Below are 19,198 nucleotides of genomic sequence, written 5' to 3' on the forward strand. Positions count from 1 at the left end.
GCACTACCGGGACTTGTGCCATAAGTCACCCTACTCGTTTCTCGCTCCACCCTCACCTTGGGACGAATCGCATCTCGAATTCAATTTCACGAAATGGTCATTACGTCACAAATTTCTAAGTGTTTTCGTAAAACTATTGAAACGTAAAATATTGAAGAAGCTGACTTTAATTCCTCAACTCACCAGCAGCGTTATCTTAATGAATTAACCGTCCACAACAAACATTTTAAATAAATAACATCGATATAGGTTTATCTCGCCTCGTTAAAAAGTATCTTCATCCATATATAGATCTGCATGCAGAGGGATTCTTAAAGAAGAACTAATCGGCGGCCAATACATTAAGAATTTAATCACGGTTAATACGAAATTAATGAAGCGGGCGATCGTTAAAAAAACTCTTGCTATGACTTTACTTTCTGCCGGTTATAGCGTGACCCTCAACGCTCTTAAAATCGTTACTATGTCTCAAAGATCTCTACACTCTCGAGCGCTGAATTTTAGCGAATGATCCTATACGCAAAGATATTTCACTTGGAATTCCCTCGTGAACGAATACAATTTTCCGAAGAAAGTATCACAAGTGCAAACTACGTAATTTACAGAAATAAAAATCAATAACGGATTATATTCTTGGCTAAATAGTAAAAGCAAGCGGATATTCAGATTTACAATAATATTGATTAAGGGTAACAAAATATACATTGTCATTACAAATGCACGTTTGCTTTAACTAGCAATCGTTGGCAAGTGTAGAAATCAATGTCATTCGGCACCACTGGTCATAGTGGATGCAACGCTAGAAATTCTCTCTGGCACACTTTCTCTACGTACTCTTAATGCATGTATATATATATATATATGTACTATGTTTATATTCACGTGACCATATCGGTATAATTTAACATATGGAACACGGCTGCATTCCATTGACGGCAGACAACCGCGAATAGACTCTACCGGACAACGGAAGGCTTGAATTAGGTGCATGACAAATCGCTGTGCATGGATAATTTATCTGTTAACATAACGTTGTCTGCCACTGCTGAACATGGCGAAACAGCCTGTCTAATTATAATTTACGAAAAGGACATATGATATCATACGCGAGAGCGTCTGAATGACGAAAATTATGAAGATACAAAATTTACATATTGCGTTATAATTATGTTGTTAAGATAATATAATTAAAGGGCAGGAGCAAACATTTAAAAACTGATATTTACTTCATATTACTCGACAGAAGCTTAATTTTTTTAATATTCTAACAGCTTTTCGTTTAATCTACGTTCAATAAATAGAAAATAAAATTACGTATTATTCTCCACCGTGATGTAACGTAATCAATTTTCATTTTTAATTGACGATAATATGCAAAAGAAATGGCAGGTTTTGAATGTTTACTCCGTAGATATAGACCACTTACTCAGACCAGATACGACGAATGTTGAAGTGATGAAACTGTAGAAAAACAATTTCATCTGGATGACCAATGAATGTGTACAGAAGACAATCGATATTCGGTGGGTATCGTTTCGGATAATCGGGAGATGTAAAAGTGCCACCTTGAGGTCTGTCCGAGCTGCTGTATACAACACATGAACAACCTGTAAAAAAAGAAGTATCATATGGACATTGCACATAACAAATGTAAAAGTTTAGAAAAATAACTCAAGGCATAGAAAAACGAAGTAATGGAAATTTTCGGCAATATTGGATAATATCGAGTCGTATCTAATCAACACTGCAAGCTTCGTCAGACGTGACGTGTCTCGTCCCGAACGATTTTAATGTAGAGATATCGGGCATTGTGTCGATAATGAAATTCACCATCTGACATTGCTTCCAGGATGAGGGGCGCGAGCATGCAAGAGAAAAGTTTTCTTATTTCCAAAATGAAGTCGTCGGTCCGCGCATCGATCTAGCGTCCTCGCTTTCGTGCTACCAGCCGTGTCGAATGCCAAACTCAAAGAATTAAATTAAAGTTTGACTTTTCGGGAAGGAAAACTCCACGAAGAAGCACATAATAATTCACGCGGTAAATGTCACTCTCGACAACGAGTCAATCGCGTCAGTTAAAAATGAACGATTAAATAAATCCTTATTAGCGACGGTATTGCAGCCATTTTACGAAAAGATTCGTTTTGCGTATGTACGTGATCCGCATCGACGCGATATAGAGACGAGATATTACGAGACATAAATTTACCCCAAACGTATCCGGCGGATCAGACGGCGAATGATTAAGCAAGCCGATAATTTATAGAGGAGTCGTTGCAAAGACCAGCCGACGTGGCTCCTATTATCCGAGAAGCCGTGACTCGCACAACTGGGAATTGCGAAAATTTAATTTCCTGTTTTTCAATTAACTTTTACGTTAGTCGGACACAGCGGGTCTTCTCGGCGCGGCGAGCGGACACACAGGAGAATGCAAAGACCCGTCGTATCTATGGTTAAATAATGGCATGACACTTGAGTTATACCGCCGGTACAAAAGCCCGAACATTCTCGACCAGTTTTATGCTTTGGGGACCCCATTGTATCCCGTAACTCGGCGTAATGCGGAGGGAGTGATTCTATTTTTTTTTATTCCGCAGAGGTATGTGTACCGAGCTGTGTAATATACCGGTTTATTGTGCGCCCATTGTTGTAGAAAATAAAGCGATTCAGGGTGTAGAACCGACTGTGTGGGTAAGTTGAAATTCGACCTGCAGTGCAAATGCTATGAGACTCTCAGCGCTCATAAAGCGAGACATTTCGCAATCTTCTCAAAGAAAAAATAATGCCAAAGTCCTTTGAAAATTACGTATCTTCTGCATTATAAATTTTAATTCACATAAAACAATAAGAAAAATTCGACTATGTTTTCTATTACGAGAAGGGAGAAATGCGAATGCGGTGTTATATGTTCGAATGTAATAAAATTAATTTCAATATAATATATAAAATATAGTAAAATAATATATAAATGTTTTATAATATCTTTTACAGACAATATAATCTATATGGCAGAACGGAAGATCGCGCTAATGGGGAGAGAAATGTGAATCGTTATAGTACCACGTTAATGCGAATACAATCATTTATCCAAGATAATATCGCCATCGCTATACCCTCACGATTCGTCTCTGTCGGTGCACTAGTGCTTTGCAATGATTATTCTGGCTGAAACGATCCATTAGCGAGCATTCGTTCGGCACAGCAAGACTAATGCAAACAAAGCAATTTATAAGGATAGTGACGCAATTAATCAGTCTTTCGAAAAAGCGAGAGAAACACGAAGAGAAAGAAGCGGTGCGCCAACGAAAGAACATATCGCGTTTCGCGCGCAGCGAATTAATAGCTCCACGAGCCACAAGTTGGAAGGGTCTTTAGTAAATTAGCAAAAACAATGTCTTCTTTTCTGTCCCTTTCTCCATCCCCATACTCTATCTATCTCTACTTAACTATAGCAAGCGTTTTCAGTTTTTCAGTCTTTCCATCACCCTACTGCTTTGCCTTTTACTGCCTCTCACTGCCTTCTCACTTTATTTTTCGTCAGCTTGCTTTCGTCGTCGCTTCGTCGCCACGTCGCCACGTCGCCACGTATATAGGTTTCTACATCCTTTGGGTGGAAAGACACCCAAGCGACCTGTCGCGTGAAACGTACCAATGATACTTGAACTTATTTGTCTCGTCTCATAAGATACGCTGTGACATTTGCAATTTTCTAGTGTCTAGTATCGATGCTATTCATTTCACTCTTGTACCACCTATGTACATAAATCCTTTAATATATAAATGTTTATGTATATAGACAAAAAGTTTCGTTATATTTCCATTTCCTATAATTAATAAAATACTTTAAATTAAAATTCTCACGTTATAAATACTAAATTAATTGTATTTAAATAATTAGAAATTAATTACAAATAATTAAAGAGAAAAACCGAAACGGATCACCGAGGCTAAATTAAAGCCTAAATTAAAAGGTATCAATCACTAGTGTCATGTTGATTAACGCCGCATTGTAGGGTGAAAAGTAGAATGTCAGAGGCGTAAAAATGCTGGCACAGCTACTTCCTCATGACGGAACTGTCCGAGAAACCTAGAGAATATTTTAAATGGCGGCAGAACTAATTCTCCTCTCGCATCACACATGTACGTTAACGTATGTACGATACATGCTGAGAATAGCATGTACAATGTTAAAAGCGACTACGGCCTCTTGGCTGCTGAAGTGGGGCGCCAGGCCGCTCTAAAACACTCGGAGACATCATTGTTCAGTCACGTTCGCCGGCATTGACTCAAGCATCCTCAAGTTGCACTCTATTTATAACGTACTTTGCGATAGTTACAGAAGAAAGAGCAATAGGCTTTTCCGTGAACGAGGAAAAACGCGCATACGATTAACAACGGACTCGCAAGTGTACCCGTGTCACGACACTAATTAACATGCGGCGATTGTTTGTACGTAGACATGCACAACCTGCACGAATATCGATCATTCATAACATATAAGGTCTATAAAATAAATCGCTCTCGAACATTAAGCGTAAAGAACTTGTATTTTACATAAGAATAAAAATGACATATTTTTTCAAATATCATTATTCAATGCTTTTATTCTTTTCCCAAGATATACAAATCACATTTATAGAAGATAGATACATTAAGTCCTTTTAAATTGTCATTATTTATCAATACCTAATGTGATCTTTTTCTCGCATGACAGAACGCATTCCCTCAAGCATTATAGTGTGCTGTGAGAACTCCGACAGGTGATCCGTAAGCTGTGACGCGCGAAGGGACGTCTTCCCACGACTCTTCGGCTGCCTATACTATTATACGACAGTCACACGAACATCAAAGACATAAGATCAGGATGCCACACTAAGAAGCAATGATATTATTGCCGCACCGGAAACAGTAGAAATCACTTAGCACTCAATTCCAGCCGCAAGTTGACTTTTCTGAATTCGGACTGATGCCGCAAGCTGTTGGCAAGATCGAAACTTGGAAGTTTCCACAAAAGCGAGAGAAACTCTGCATCGCGCCTCATCCGTTGCTATTTCATACATATATTTATATATAGATAAATATGTACAGGGTGTCCGAAGCAAGTGCAACTGTTATATTGACCGCGAGTCTGAGAAAAAACGAGTACTAACTCTAAGAAAATATATATTCTTTTTAATGTTGAAATACCAATAGTCCAATAGTTCTGGTTATAGGCGAGAAATTAAAAATTAAAGTAGATTGAAGCTTAAAGTAAACTTGACACTTTAACAGAATTTTAATTTAAAGTTTAGCTACTAAAATATATATCAAAAGTTAAGAAGTTGTGAGAAAGTATATGGCAAATCAAATTTTCTCCGTAGAACATTCTACTTCAAAATGATAAAAGAAATCGTAACTAACAATAAGTAAAATTGCGGTATACTTGACACCTATATATATTCACACAATTCTAGAATACACATCTATAGGTATATATGAATAGACCATCTACATTCTATATGTATATAGACATTCTTGTCTATATAGAATGTAGATAAATCTATTTATATACAGGTGGAATCTATAGAATTCTTTATCTATCTCAGATAGATAAGGATCCATCGCAATGCAGCAGGCAGTGCGATGCATCTAGATATCTGCTGAAAGCACGACTACCACTACACTTAGATCACGCGATTACTTGGTGGACACAGAAAGGCTTCTGCTAAAAGCTGCCGGATAAAGAAGCAAGAAAAAAGTGAAAAAACCGAGAAACGAGAAGACATAAAAAAGGAAGGAGAGGGAGGAAAGCGCACTGCGCGTTAAAGAATAGCGTTTCCTACGGAACTTTGGTGTATCCTGACTATTTCCGGTTAAAAATGTCATCTCAAAGCACAATAGCTCCACACTCAATTATCTTGAAAATGGATCATTTTCAAAAGGAATAGAATCCTTGGAAGATCGAATTTTTCGACGCATCGTCTGTTTGCACAAATTACTATTGACTTTCCCTTATACATATAATTTTACGTGTCAAATTAATCTCTATACTTATATTTAACTTTTCGTTTCCAGGAGAATTTAGTTATCATAAAATCATAAGTTTCGTCGATGTCGTAACATATTGTATATCGTCACCATAATGGCAATGGATCGGAAAGATGTCTTTACACTAGATAAAATATGTCGTAGGAAGTATTGATTTTAAAGGAGCTACGGCTACTATTCCTTTGAGAGCCGATGTCACGAAGTAGACAAAGTTAAGAGAGGACGAAATAAATTGATAATATCTTTAACCGAGGCCGGTAGCTATCAAATGCCATTTTACGAGATCGTCCTATACTTCAAGTCATTCACGTGACTGTAAAATGTGCTTATATATGTTATCCTTGGATATTTAACCTTCTGAGATAGAAAACGACTTCAATATTCACGAATTGTACCGTTTTTGATTAGACAATTTCTACATGGCATCCACGCTTTCCAATAACTTTTATGAAATCTTGAAAATATTCGCAAAACTATTATTTTTTATTATCCGCTTAAATTTTCGGGTAAGAAATAAAAAAATTCACAAATTAAATGGATACGAATTGTATATATATATATATATATATATATATACCTTATCAAAATAAAACAAATTTGCTACAATCAAGTAAGTGCAGTCAAGCAAATATTGAGGATGTTATTATTAAAAGCTGTATTTCTCTGCGCTATTTCTATTTTACGGATATATTAAAAAATTGTTACGGCTTATTTTTCCATGTACATGCATATACCTACGCTAGATCATTTCCAATGTGAATCAGAGGTTGGTCAGTACTGAACACTTTTATCCGACTGCATGCGCGCTTCGTAAATGTTTTCATTAAAGGACTTTTGGCGTGTATTTGTATCAACACAGCACTACGTAATGTCAACAACAATTGCATATCACGCGCTTGGATATTCGCAATTCTTTCAATCGTGTCGGAATAAATTTTAAAAGCCGCTTTTATATTTCAATTATTCTTCACACTCGATGTAAAATTTATTGGGAAAAGCCTTCTATATGTTGTTACATTTCCATTTCGTACATCTATGCAACGTGCGAGAGAAAAATATGTAGAAATGAAAGATTTATTGCAAATTAAACTTCAATCCATTTTCCACTAAATACCAGAATAAACCTAGATAAATGTTAATATACATATGAAATATGAATTATAATCAATTTTTCACGTGCATAATTTATAAGTAACATTATATGTACCTATATATGTTACTCAATATTATTTTCTAATATTAATCAAATGTCGACATGTCGACAAATAGAAAATAGATTAAAATGCTAAAGATTTCCTCATTCCTCAATTCTCTGTTAACAGCAACGCATGTGTGTCCTTAATCACGATATATCATAGCACACCATTACTCACAATCAGTACGTCCGTGAAAAAATTGCGTAATCTGGACTATCGGCACTTCTTTATGGATTGTTCCGCGCAATACCGATTTGATAGGTCGTGCGATGTACAAGATAGTGGATATCAATCTAGGAGCAGGTGGCCGGAATATTCACAAACAAGCTAGCAAGAATTTATATACAACCGTACAGCGCCAGCAGTTTTGTTTTATCTACTATTGGCTCGGGGATTTCCGTGATATTCGCGGAACAGAATTTTTTTTATGGCCACGAGCAGGTATTTATTCATGAATCCGGAATGACAATGTAGCCGCAATGCTTTCTCGTCCCGCGCGATCGAGCTCCCCGTCATGCGAACGAAGGTTATATAACTGTGTTCATCCGTGTTTTTTTTTTATTTTACTAATGCAAATGTTAAGCACATTTGAATTGCAGAAAAAGTTGCACTACGCAACATTAAGTTTAATATTTTTTATGTACTTTCGCGAGCAACGCCAACAGTTTGCTATTACCTTCATGTTGCGTTTGTATGCATTCATGTTGCATTTGAAAATGCATGTATATGTATGTATATGTGTATGTGTAAGTATATACATACACATACGCGCGCACGCAACAGAACTTAATAAAAATCGTAAAGAAAATGTTTCCTGATTCAATTTTAAGAGCCGGAATTGTCCTCATCATGTTGGAACAAAGTCTTCAGTAGACCAACCTAATACTTGTGCTAGAATTTCGTACGGTAGAAAGCCTGAGTAACAAAACTTTCATGTAATATTAGAAGCAATACACACGATCTGACATTGGTGGAACATCTATGATAGTAAAAGCATTGAATCTACGAATCCAGTTGACATTGTTTTTATAGAGTATGTACGACACTGCTTATCACGTCAATTACCTATTCCCGTTTTGTATTTGCAAGTTCAATTTGAATTCACTAGGTGTCGAATTATCGAAATAGTCGTTCGAAAATTAACGAGGTTTCCATTCTCCAATATCGACAATAATTTATATTCAATTTCATACACGCGCATCCCTATACGTTGGCTGTTGAAATTTGTATGGTCGGAATACGCGAATCGTACTGACGGTACACGGCATTAGTGAAATCGTAATTGAAATATTAATTTATGACGCATAACGACCACCTAGTAATTAACACGCTCAGTAACCCTGTGTCAACGGATGCGCAATGCATGTATTACGGCGACACGGCCACATTACATAAATACTCGGCTTTAGTCTGACCTCGGCCAGATCATAATGTGGGCGAAGTATACAATTCTGCCATTATCCGCGGAACACCAACGTTCACAGCGAAAATCCATGAATATGTCTGCGGAAACCACGTTGCATTTGTTAAAAATGTATCGATGCGCATATTTATATCATTAAATTATATTACATGACGATCTGTAAAAATATATGTACGGTTATTATTTTTGTCCTCAAATTTCCCTAATTCGATTATTCAAGCCAATTGATTGAAAATATTGATCATCGTGAGTAATTATCCCGATAGGTTAAATTAAATTTTGTGAAAATAATTTCAAAAATGTACAATGTTTTTCATTTTTGGGGTTGCTAATTTCCACATAAAATTGATTATAGAAAATTAATAAGTAACAAAGGTTTCGTTGTGTATAAAATATCTCTGAAAATATTATTTGTTAAAGATATATCTTTTTTATATTATTATTCAAGAAAAAAGGATCTCCGCGCGCGATTTTAAACTTAAACGTAACGTGAATGTATAGGATGCGATTACATATACGCGGTCACTTACTCTTACGATTCTGAAAAATGTGAAAAATTCCGGACACGCTCGCCCGAAATATTGAGAAAAATGTTGTAGACGTAGCGGTCGTATATAAATCGTGCATTACGTCATGACGTGATGCACTGCCGTATTATCGCTGTTACAACAATGCTTTCCTCTTTTTGCGAGAATCGAGATGCAGCAACATGGTCAGCCGAACTGAACCATGTATCAATTACACGAAGCTGCATCGTACGAATAAATAGACTGTTAGTGGTTACGCGTTCGCAGAATAAACGTGACTTCCGTTACTCCGTGTGTTGGATATCAGCGAACCGATGTAGATCCCTTTTAATGGAGATATTCGCTGGATTGAACAAGATGAGATCACTAAAATTATTCAGAATAGAACGAGTATTATATATATATATATATATATATATATATATGATAGATCGGCTTTCGCCATTTGGTAATCATCATATCGAGATAAACACATTTTAGTGTTGCGGTTAAAAGTTACAAATTTAATTATGTATGTTAATGTTCGATAAGCTAGATAATGTTAACTATTAATGAGAAAATATATAAAAACCAAGCAATTATCGTCTAAATATTAATTCAAGAAATATTGTAAATTTATTAACGTATCATCCAAATTAGAATTTTCTGATACTTTCGTAACTTTCTTTAAATATTTATTTTCCTGTTAAAATAACCAATAGATTTCTAATCGAACAAAGAGAGCTTTGATAACAAATAAATATCAAGAACATATATACATATATATATATATATATATGAATTATTTCCAATTCTTGAATAAATTAATGTTAAAGTTAAGAATTGTACAAAATAAACAACTTGATAATAAATACAGTTGCCAATTAGTACCTACTATCAAAGTTAAGACGCATCTTTTCACAATTAAATACTAATCCTACTCGCGGAGTAATAGCAACCATCCTAAAGTGACAAAACTTTAACCGAGCTTATACTGCAAATTGCAAACGACCGAATACGCGAACACTTGTGGAACTTTCATTTGGAGTTCTTCTGATGTAAAGGACAGATTATGGACGAACAAAATATGAGAGAAAGAGAGAGAGAGAGAGAGAGAGAGAGAGAGAGAGAGAGGCACTACGTACGTAATGAAACAAATGTTTTGAATGTAGTCGCGTCTTCATTTAAAAGTAAAGGGGGTAATTTGTATGCCGCGCATACTGCTAGCGACATACGAAATTCTAGTCTTGGTGACCTAGTAGGGCGGCATGACTGTAATAATGTAAGTACATTAAGCGAAACGCGCCGATATCAGTTGCGCGATTTCATATCGAGAATATACCTGGTAGTCTTGATGGGCTCTATATTTGAATATAAGCCGATATAAACTATATGTATCGACGAGAGCATTCTTATTTTTGTCTTCGTGATTGCATTGATGATCTAATTGTTTGACACATGAAAAGAAGATAAAGGAACGAATATCTATAAAATTTGTTAGAAATAAAAAAATAACTTTAAATCTTCAAAAAAAGAAACGGATAATGGGAATCTTTCGCATAAATACCAGAAGCAAAGATCTCTGACTGTTGCATGGACGGTAGTGAACGAGTTGGTTGTATAACGAGATTCACCTGCATAATGCAGAAAAGACTATACAAGTTTTATATTACAGTGCACGAAGCTTATGCAGACGCTACGCTAAACGCACTTTCAGAAATGTTGCATTTGCATCGAATAATAATAATTTACTCTGAATGTACAAAGTTAAAAGAAGATACGTTATTGACACCTAAACCAGAAGTAGTTGTACAATATTGGAAACTAATATTTTGTGATATCAAACATCGTGGATATTATTTAGATTTTATACACTTTGGATATTCCACTGTACCATTCATATTCCTACGAGAGCAGTTGCGGTTCGACAAAAGACTTGAATCCGCTAGAGAGCAATTAAAATATCTACATGAATATCTATCTTTTGCGCATATACATCGATACAACTTCGAGACATGTTTTAAATATGGTTGTATAGCAGTAAATTAAATCGCGTTACACAGTTTCTCCTTATTCATAGATCAGTATTCGACATTTTTAAATGAAATGCGATTATTTTGCTTAATTACACACTTTATCATGCATTTGTTCCGTAAGATGCTAACAATTTATCAGAGGACTAAATAGAGAAACGCCGCTGTTCTAGAATAGTATAACAAGAAAATTATTATTTTAGAGTTGTAGATAAGATACAAATCGCAAAAACAGGAAAATGCGCGTGACGGTATTCGCTGGAAACTCTCTGGTTGATAACCAGCTAGATAGTATTCGCAATGAAAAAAAAAATACAGACACTGCGTACCAAAGAATATCTTTCCTTTTTTTCATGCTGCCGCAAAATGTGAAGACATTTGGAAACAAATTGCCGGTATGGGCCATGCACATACCGAACGTGACATTTTGAAATGTCTGTCTCAAGCTTCTCACATCCAATATAAGATATCGCGATGCTGTTTTCATGATACTTTTATAGTAAACGAAATAGTTATGGTTAATGGTTCGCACATTTTCACGTTATTTCAGCTTATATATTTTTATCATCGTTTTATAAATTTATGACATATTTTACATCGTGATAATAATGATTACAATAACAATGAAAATTACGTTAATAACACCATCTACGCGAATGTAGATAGGTATTTATTAAATACGTATACAGAAAGCACACGAAGAGGAAAATCGCCAGAGATATCAACTTAGCGAAAAATATAATATATAATAACGCTGCCCCGTATTTGCTATCTCGTTATCGTATTTTATTTTGAGAATTATAAAGCAGGAAATGTACGATCGAAACTGAATTAGTTTCGATCAGCAAATTAAATATCAATATATAGCATATCTATTTGTAAATTAAAAATCGTGCGGTTACATTGATTGCATTTTTTAGACATTATAAAAATTAATAAATATCGGCCTGCGATATTTCATCCTCTCAATGAGAACTCAAATATTCTATTAAAAGCGACATTCTATTAAAAGATACATGGATATGTTACGCGGTTAATCAATATTAGATCGTGAAAAAGATCAACTATGATATCGCGCGATGTGATGGGGGTTTCAATGATGCATACAGATTGCACGTTGCCGGGAGCAAGATTGCGTAACCAACTGACGTATATCTGCCAAGTCCCCGATTGTTGTACAAAGGGCTGATATTGACCGATTTCGCGCATCGACATATGTGTAAGAGCCGTCCATTAAAAGCAGCTGGTTTGCCAAACATACCGAATAATTACCAACGCACAGGAACACTCTCGTCTAAACTGGTTACAGTGTCATTCGTGATCTACCCAACCTCTTCCGCTAATGATAGCTCACCATGACAAAACCCGCGTCGATATCACATCGACGACCTGCAGTCACCAAAAGTCACACAATGGCAACTACCCTTGTCCATTTAAATCAAAGCTAAGAGCAGTGCCGTGTGTTATAATTTATGCTGTCTATAATATAATAAACAGTTTAACGCAAGCTATGTATTTAATGCGATATCCTTCATGCGAAACAAACTTTTAGCATCACGGATTTTGCTGGACTGCGCTCAAAATTTCATCTTCTGGAAATATTTTTTATCAAGAACGAATATTAGCACAATAATTCCGTGAATGCGTTTCAAACCGCGATGATTTCTAAAGTAACGCGGCGAATCAACCGTATTCATCTGCTCAGCTAAGTGGAATGTTTCGCGCATCTCTTTTTACGTAAACTATTTTATGCGGAAGATTTTCATTTCCAAGCCTGAAAGAAATGTGTTTAATTCCGCCCGGAAATCTCAAAAACGCGGGAAAAATATGTACGTTCGTTTCCTTGTTAAAATGTACAGCATATATAACAGAAAAATGTGGAGATAGATTGCTATATTTACTTCCCGGCTTACTGTAAGTTCTTTCCAATCTCCAGCATTCGTGTTTATGCATCATGCGAGACCTCGATGGCGTAATCTTGAGTCAGGGGAGACGGTCCTTAGAAGCCGCGATAGCAACCGAGGTCCTTTGCTCATTCGGGCGAGTTGAATCTCAACGATACTTCGTTTCGGTACACGTACCAAAGTGTTATTCAAAGAAACGCTATGACGGAACTTGTAAGCTTGTAAAAATGTCACGTTTGATGATATAAGCGGAGTTTCATCTTAGGTAAGGGATACAGCAAGACACTTGAAGAAGTTTGTCGTTAAGTCCGCAACTTTTCTTTACCTTTATGCCGCATTAAATCGGTCTAACTTCTCTTCGCCTATTCCTCGATTTGCTGTACGAAACCTCGTTCCCACCACGAGGACCATCGCGATATCAGAAAGTAGCGAAACCTTCCTTACTTGTTCAACCAAGCGGAATCTCGTCAATATCTCCACCGCCTTTATTCATCGGCATCAGCGCGTGCTTCATACGTAGCGAAGCTTTTACAAAAGGAATTGAAAGAGATCGAATGTACCATAAAATATCAACAAATAAAAAAAACATCAGCAATCATCTTATATATACGTCATGTATTTTACGTTTCAATAATTTTTAAAAGTATGTTGACTGCAAGAAAGTCGAGATAAAATTTTAATTTTCACAGAATTTCACTGCTGCGTCCCAGCACCTCGTTCATCTTTTTCAGTCATACGGAAGATTGTGTGGAGTTTTTGAAGAATGAAGCTGTCCTCTCGAAAAAGCAAGGAAACTAGTTCCGGCCGGTATTTGTTTGGCGAAATGGGACACATCCACAGGTTATTATTACCCATTATAATACCCATATGTTATCTAATATTGTTGTTATTCATACAGTAAACATAATATTTAAATAAATTTTTATATCTAAAATTCTTTTCTTGTTCTCGTGAATCAAAAAAGTTTATCTGTGCTAAAATTCGCCAAGACGTTGATTTCATTGATTCAAAATCTCTTACAAAAATACGAATTGTAACGCTGTTTTTGTGAAAAGCGCTATGTCTTGCAGTATATCAAATTGCAACTATAACAATACAACATTCGTAGGATGATGAAAATTATATCGCAGAAACGAGGTAGGAAACAGATTAACTGATTAACTTATTTGAAATATCAACTTTCCATCGCCATTACGTAGCGCATTGATCTCCATTTCTTCTTTTTCGTTAATAATTCATTTTTTCGCAACTTAGTTGCAGAACGGCCGACTATTAATCTTGTCACTGCGGTGATCCCTGAAATTGAATTTCCGCAGTGACAGATATTCGCTAAGAATTGCGAGATGGCCATGTAGAACAGCCGTAGGGTTTTACCTCGAAACGTGCATTCCTATTTTCTTTTTTTTCTTTTTTTTTTGTATACAGGATTTTATAACGACCGCTCCATTTGTCATACAGACCGACCGTTTCATCGAGTGTCTCTTTGATGTTACTCATCGATAGCAGGTTGCCAATCTGCGGTGAGAATATGGGACACGATACAGGTAGATAGTATATTCTTTGGTTCAATTCCTAAATTATAAAAAATAAATAAAATAAAATAACGGTTTATTCATTTTTCGAGAAAATCCATGAAAACGCGATGATATTATTTCAAGACTGTAAATGAGAATCTTCTTTGCCGATAAAAGTTTGCGCAGTTATCGCGTATTCGTTATGTACGTGTATGGAAACTGATACGTGTAGGACGTATTCTCACTCGCGAGAAGTGGGCCGTGCACCAGCTGTCGTTGAGCCTCGTTACCGTTCCCGTCACGTCAGTGGTGTGTGTTGCCGCGATAAATCTGGCATGCCCGAATCTCGCGCGTTATTACTTTGCGTTTTACTCGGCCCCGGCTTACGAATGGGCACCAAGTCAGCTGGTATATTTCATCGAAGCTTTATCCGTTTCTTTGGCCGTTACGCGTCTTTTATTATCATAATCATATATATCAAGACTTTTATATTATTAAATAAAAGAAACTATAAAATTCTTCCAAAATTTAACGTACGCGTAAAATAGAAAAAAAGATTGCAATATTTATGAGAAAAAAATAAAAACAAGCGATCTAGGTTAGATTTAATAAATCGTTATTTTATAAACGACAAAATTACTATCTCATGGAATTTTACACAATCGTACGACAAATATTAACACGTTTCTGCATTATTTTATAACATGTCCAAGCCGTGATCGCGACGCGGACGTCTTTCAGAGTGACAGACACAAAGGGATAAACTTCAAGTTGGCACCGAAATTACTACTCGGAAGCCAGATAAAGTTTGCTGCAACTTAGATAACAACATGAGGTCATCAAACAATCGGAGTAGCAGCCCGCAATGAAACCGCGTTACCGCGCTATTGCCAATTGGTCGAATCGGCCCTGGTTTCGGGTCTCGTAGTTTCCACTTGATAGGATCGATAGAACCGAAAGCAGTCGACCGGATAAGGTTAAGAAGTATAGTCCAGATCAATTGAAAGGTATTGACCTTGCGTTCCAGGTGTTACCCTGGATAAAGAATTACGTCTATTTATATCGTGAGTTTTGGGCACCACTTTCCCCACCCCTCGGCATGTTGCAAAACTTTCGTCGTAACGTTAAGCCGCTTTACGAGATTACACCGCCGGCAATTTACATACGATTGAGTTACGGTGCTTGCGGTGCCGGCGCGTTTCTGGGAAAGGCAGTTAAAAGTATACCAGTGTCGCCTGGGCGTTTGCACGTTATCCGGAAATCGGAGAAGGGCGAGGCTATTTCCAAGTTGTACGATTTACAAGCTCGAAATAAGACTACATTTTCAGCAAACTGTTTTTGCCGATCGTACATTCGACCGAGAATGCGGCTTATGTAAATGTAGTTAACACCTTGTTTTACTCGCTATACTCAGGGTACCTGAATCGACCGTACACATTTTGCATGTAGAACGCGAATATAATTCTGGTGGAAATTTATAATCCCAAGACGATTATATCTATTATTTGTTTCGCCTTTCGTGCGCTTGTGATAAACTAAACAGATAAACTAAAGTTTGAAAAAAAAATATAGAATCGCCGTTTGCATAGAAACACGAGAAATTCGAAATTTGTATTAATTGCATGCTTAATCGAGAGGCACCCTAGCTCAATTTCCGGATTACACGAAAAATCTAACGCGTAAGCGTTCACCCACCCAGCTCGGGACTCGGAAAGATAAACTCGGAAAAGTTTGTAATTGCACGACGATTACAACTTAAATATACGCTTTAGCGCGGCCAGAATTCACAAGTACCCCTCGCGCAATGCCGGACCTTTAATGAATATTACTCTTAGATCGGTGTACTTGCTTGTGTAACACGAGTACGCGAGCAAATCCGACGAGATATAGACTGGGTCGAAGTTTTGCCGCTTTCCGCGAGCCGTATTATTAAACTTCCGGTAAGCCGAAAGCGAGCATATTCTAGCTTCGGTCTAAGATCGTAATAGCGTAACTTTTGCCCTGCAGCCACAACGGGATTTCTCCGGCTATTCCTGCGGAAACTGAGCAAAATTATTCTCCGGCGCGTGACGACTGAATTGATTAGATCTAAACTTGCTTCCACGAGTACAACGTGATATCCGAAGCGCTCGGACGTGACGACAGAACGTTACGTAGTAGCAAACGAGAGTGAGAAATTAACGTATCGCTCGTGTTCCAGGGCTAACGACGGAATTTTCAGCAATTCCGCTCGATGAACCCTAGCGTTGCTAGACGTTGACAAGTTAAAACCATCGAAATATTTCCACTGCACGCGCGTGACCGACAGATACGTGCGAAAACGTGTTATAGAACAGAGACGGAAGGAGAAAAAGAGAGAGAAAGAGAGAGACAGAGAAACTGGAGAGTCGTTTGTTCCGTGCTGTTAACCGCATGTGTGATGCACACGTACATATCTACGTAACGGGCTCAATGATGCCGACCGAAGCGAAGCAATGAATATCGTGTAGCGAGCTCCGCACGCCGGCACGCTCGACCAAATTAAATGTGACACACTCACCGGATAACGTTGGTCAGTTATACGACGCGTATAACCAAGCTCGTTATTTTTCTCTTCCTGCACTATAGAAAAATTGCGCTTACGAATCACTCGTCTACTTTCTACTTGATCTGCACGAATGCACTTTAATAATCTTCGTCTGCTTACTTACGGTAACCGAAATTACGAAAAATTCTCTATTACCGCGTTTATTTTCTTATCTTAAGTTTATAGCATCCGTCCGTCATGTTTATTAATAATTGTGCTTCCTATATAGTGAACTAGCTGTCTTCAAGCGTGATAATAAAAGTTTTATAAATTCCAAACTTGTGACAAGTAAGAGAGCTCTTTCGCTAGCCATTACTCGATTTATGTATCATTAAGGGATAAACTAAGAATACGATTATCACGCTAAACTTTGGCTCGAAAAACCTTTTGTATTGTATTGATGTCTGATTTATGAGCCAGGTTCGAAGTTGTCTACTAAAGCAATGAATACCAGTCGCACCAAACGATCCATCAAGCTGAATATAATTCAGCGTCTGCATTTGACGTCATATGACGTAGTACATTACGTATAACTAAGCGCTGTCTTTTTTGTATATATAGACATTTCGCTTACGCGTCGCTTCTGCCCACCCATGCGAGGAAAATGCAAATATACGTATACACGGTAACGTTATACCTGCGAGCTATAACGCTCGACATATGGTATTACTTCGAATAGCGTCAGCGTCGCGTATGGATTTTTACAATCGCTCACTTACGACTCCGTATAAAACTCATGCTGGTTATAATAAAGTACATGAGCGTCATGAGCTCAATATTACGAGTTTTAACGTAATAAGCTGTTGCCACTAATGAAATCGCGTAAAACTTGATACGGCTCGCCTCACACGTAAATAAAACTTCCGTAATAGGCGATGCTTGGCACGGCTACATTATAAAGTATAACAGTACTATTACTTTAGTTAATGATACTATACGCGTTGTCATAAAAATGTGCCAACTATAAATCTTACGCGCACTCTATATACAATACATATTCACATATACCCTAATCATTATAATTTTAAATATTACGCTCGAAAAGTACTGGCTAAAGAGGAAATTAATAGCAGATCGCGCGTGGTTATAGGGCCCTAAAGAAGCTTTTAAAATAAATAAACTGTTTTTGGTCTCTTTTAATTTAACGCTTCGTGCCCTATATTTAAATAGGTATTTTATACTTCCATCTGTTATAACCATGATATGTCTATGAGTGTTATCAACGATTACCATATCTCGTGTAATATACACGAGAGAACAAGCAGGACGCATGTATTCCTGTAATTCGTGACTTCGCCAACAGAACTGGCTAGCTGGCCGAAGCCGGCTGGCGCGCGGCGGCGTGGCGCGGCGGTGGCTCGTGGTAACAGGGGCATTGTTTTTGTCGGACACGTTGCCTGGATACTAATGCGTTCAGGCACCTAACGTCCGGCTATACGTTAAGCCCGATGCGCCACGTAAATGCGGCTTACGTTCGCACGATAACGGATCCTTAAACCGACGTATGCAATATCGGTTCGCGTTAACAGTAATCCGTTTCGCCGAAGCGTGTCGGAGAAGGAATCGCCTATCCGGAATAATAAAATCTAGCTCCCCTTTGCGCGCGAATCCGCGAGATTTCACGCCGGTAACACGGCGAATACTTAACGCCTATCTGCCTATCTGCCTATCTGCAATATGTGCTCGCCGACGTCGCTGTTCTAGAAATAGATCGATATTTACCTGGATTTACGGCGTGGCAGTGGTTGAGGAGCGGCAGCCAACAGAGTAGCAGCACTGCTCTCTGCATCTGAAATTAGAATTAACGCGTGAAATATTTATAAACACATATTGCTTCCAACGAATATTATAGCAGCCCATGAAAAAATCTGACCGTAATTAAAATTATAATTACATTCCCTTCCGATTGCGAACACTTTGATAAATTTGAAATAAATTCTTCTTTAATGAAAGCTTAATAAGAGTCCTAATTACTCTTTGGAGGTAGTTATCGTTAAAAATTAAAGGGTTCTAGTCTTTCTGCAAATTC

General features: G+C 37.3%; 2 protein-coding genes across 4 annotated transcripts in view; one reads left to right on the plus strand and one right to left on the minus strand.

Annotated features, from left to right (window-relative positions):
• The window catches only part of M (zona pellucida domain-containing protein miniature), a 272,287-nt gene that overhangs the window by 180,733 nt on the left and 72,356 nt on the right, over positions 1-19,198 (plus strand). The gene's annotated exons all lie outside the window — the stretch shown is intronic.
• The window catches only part of Sol1, a 236,257-nt gene that overhangs the window by 176,238 nt on the left and 40,821 nt on the right, over positions 1-19,198 (minus strand). For all 3 annotated transcript variants that reach the window (XM_071713297.1, XM_071713298.1, XM_071713299.1), the window contains 2 exons: positions 18,892-18,958; positions 1,427-1,607 (listed from right to left, as the gene is read on the minus strand). In XM_071713297.1, coding sequence (XP_071569398.1) covers positions 1,427-1,607; positions 18,892-18,958 — 248 coding nt within the window. The remainder of the gene's footprint in view (positions 1-1,426; positions 1,608-18,891; positions 18,959-19,198) is intronic.

This window comes from Temnothorax nylanderi, unplaced genomic scaffold (genome assembly GCF_030848795.1).
Source record: "Temnothorax nylanderi isolate EJ_2023f unplaced genomic scaffold, tnyl_v1.0 TNYL_tig0122_pilon, whole genome shotgun sequence".
NCBI classification, from domain to species: domain Eukaryota; kingdom Metazoa; phylum Arthropoda; class Insecta; order Hymenoptera; family Formicidae; genus Temnothorax; species Temnothorax nylanderi.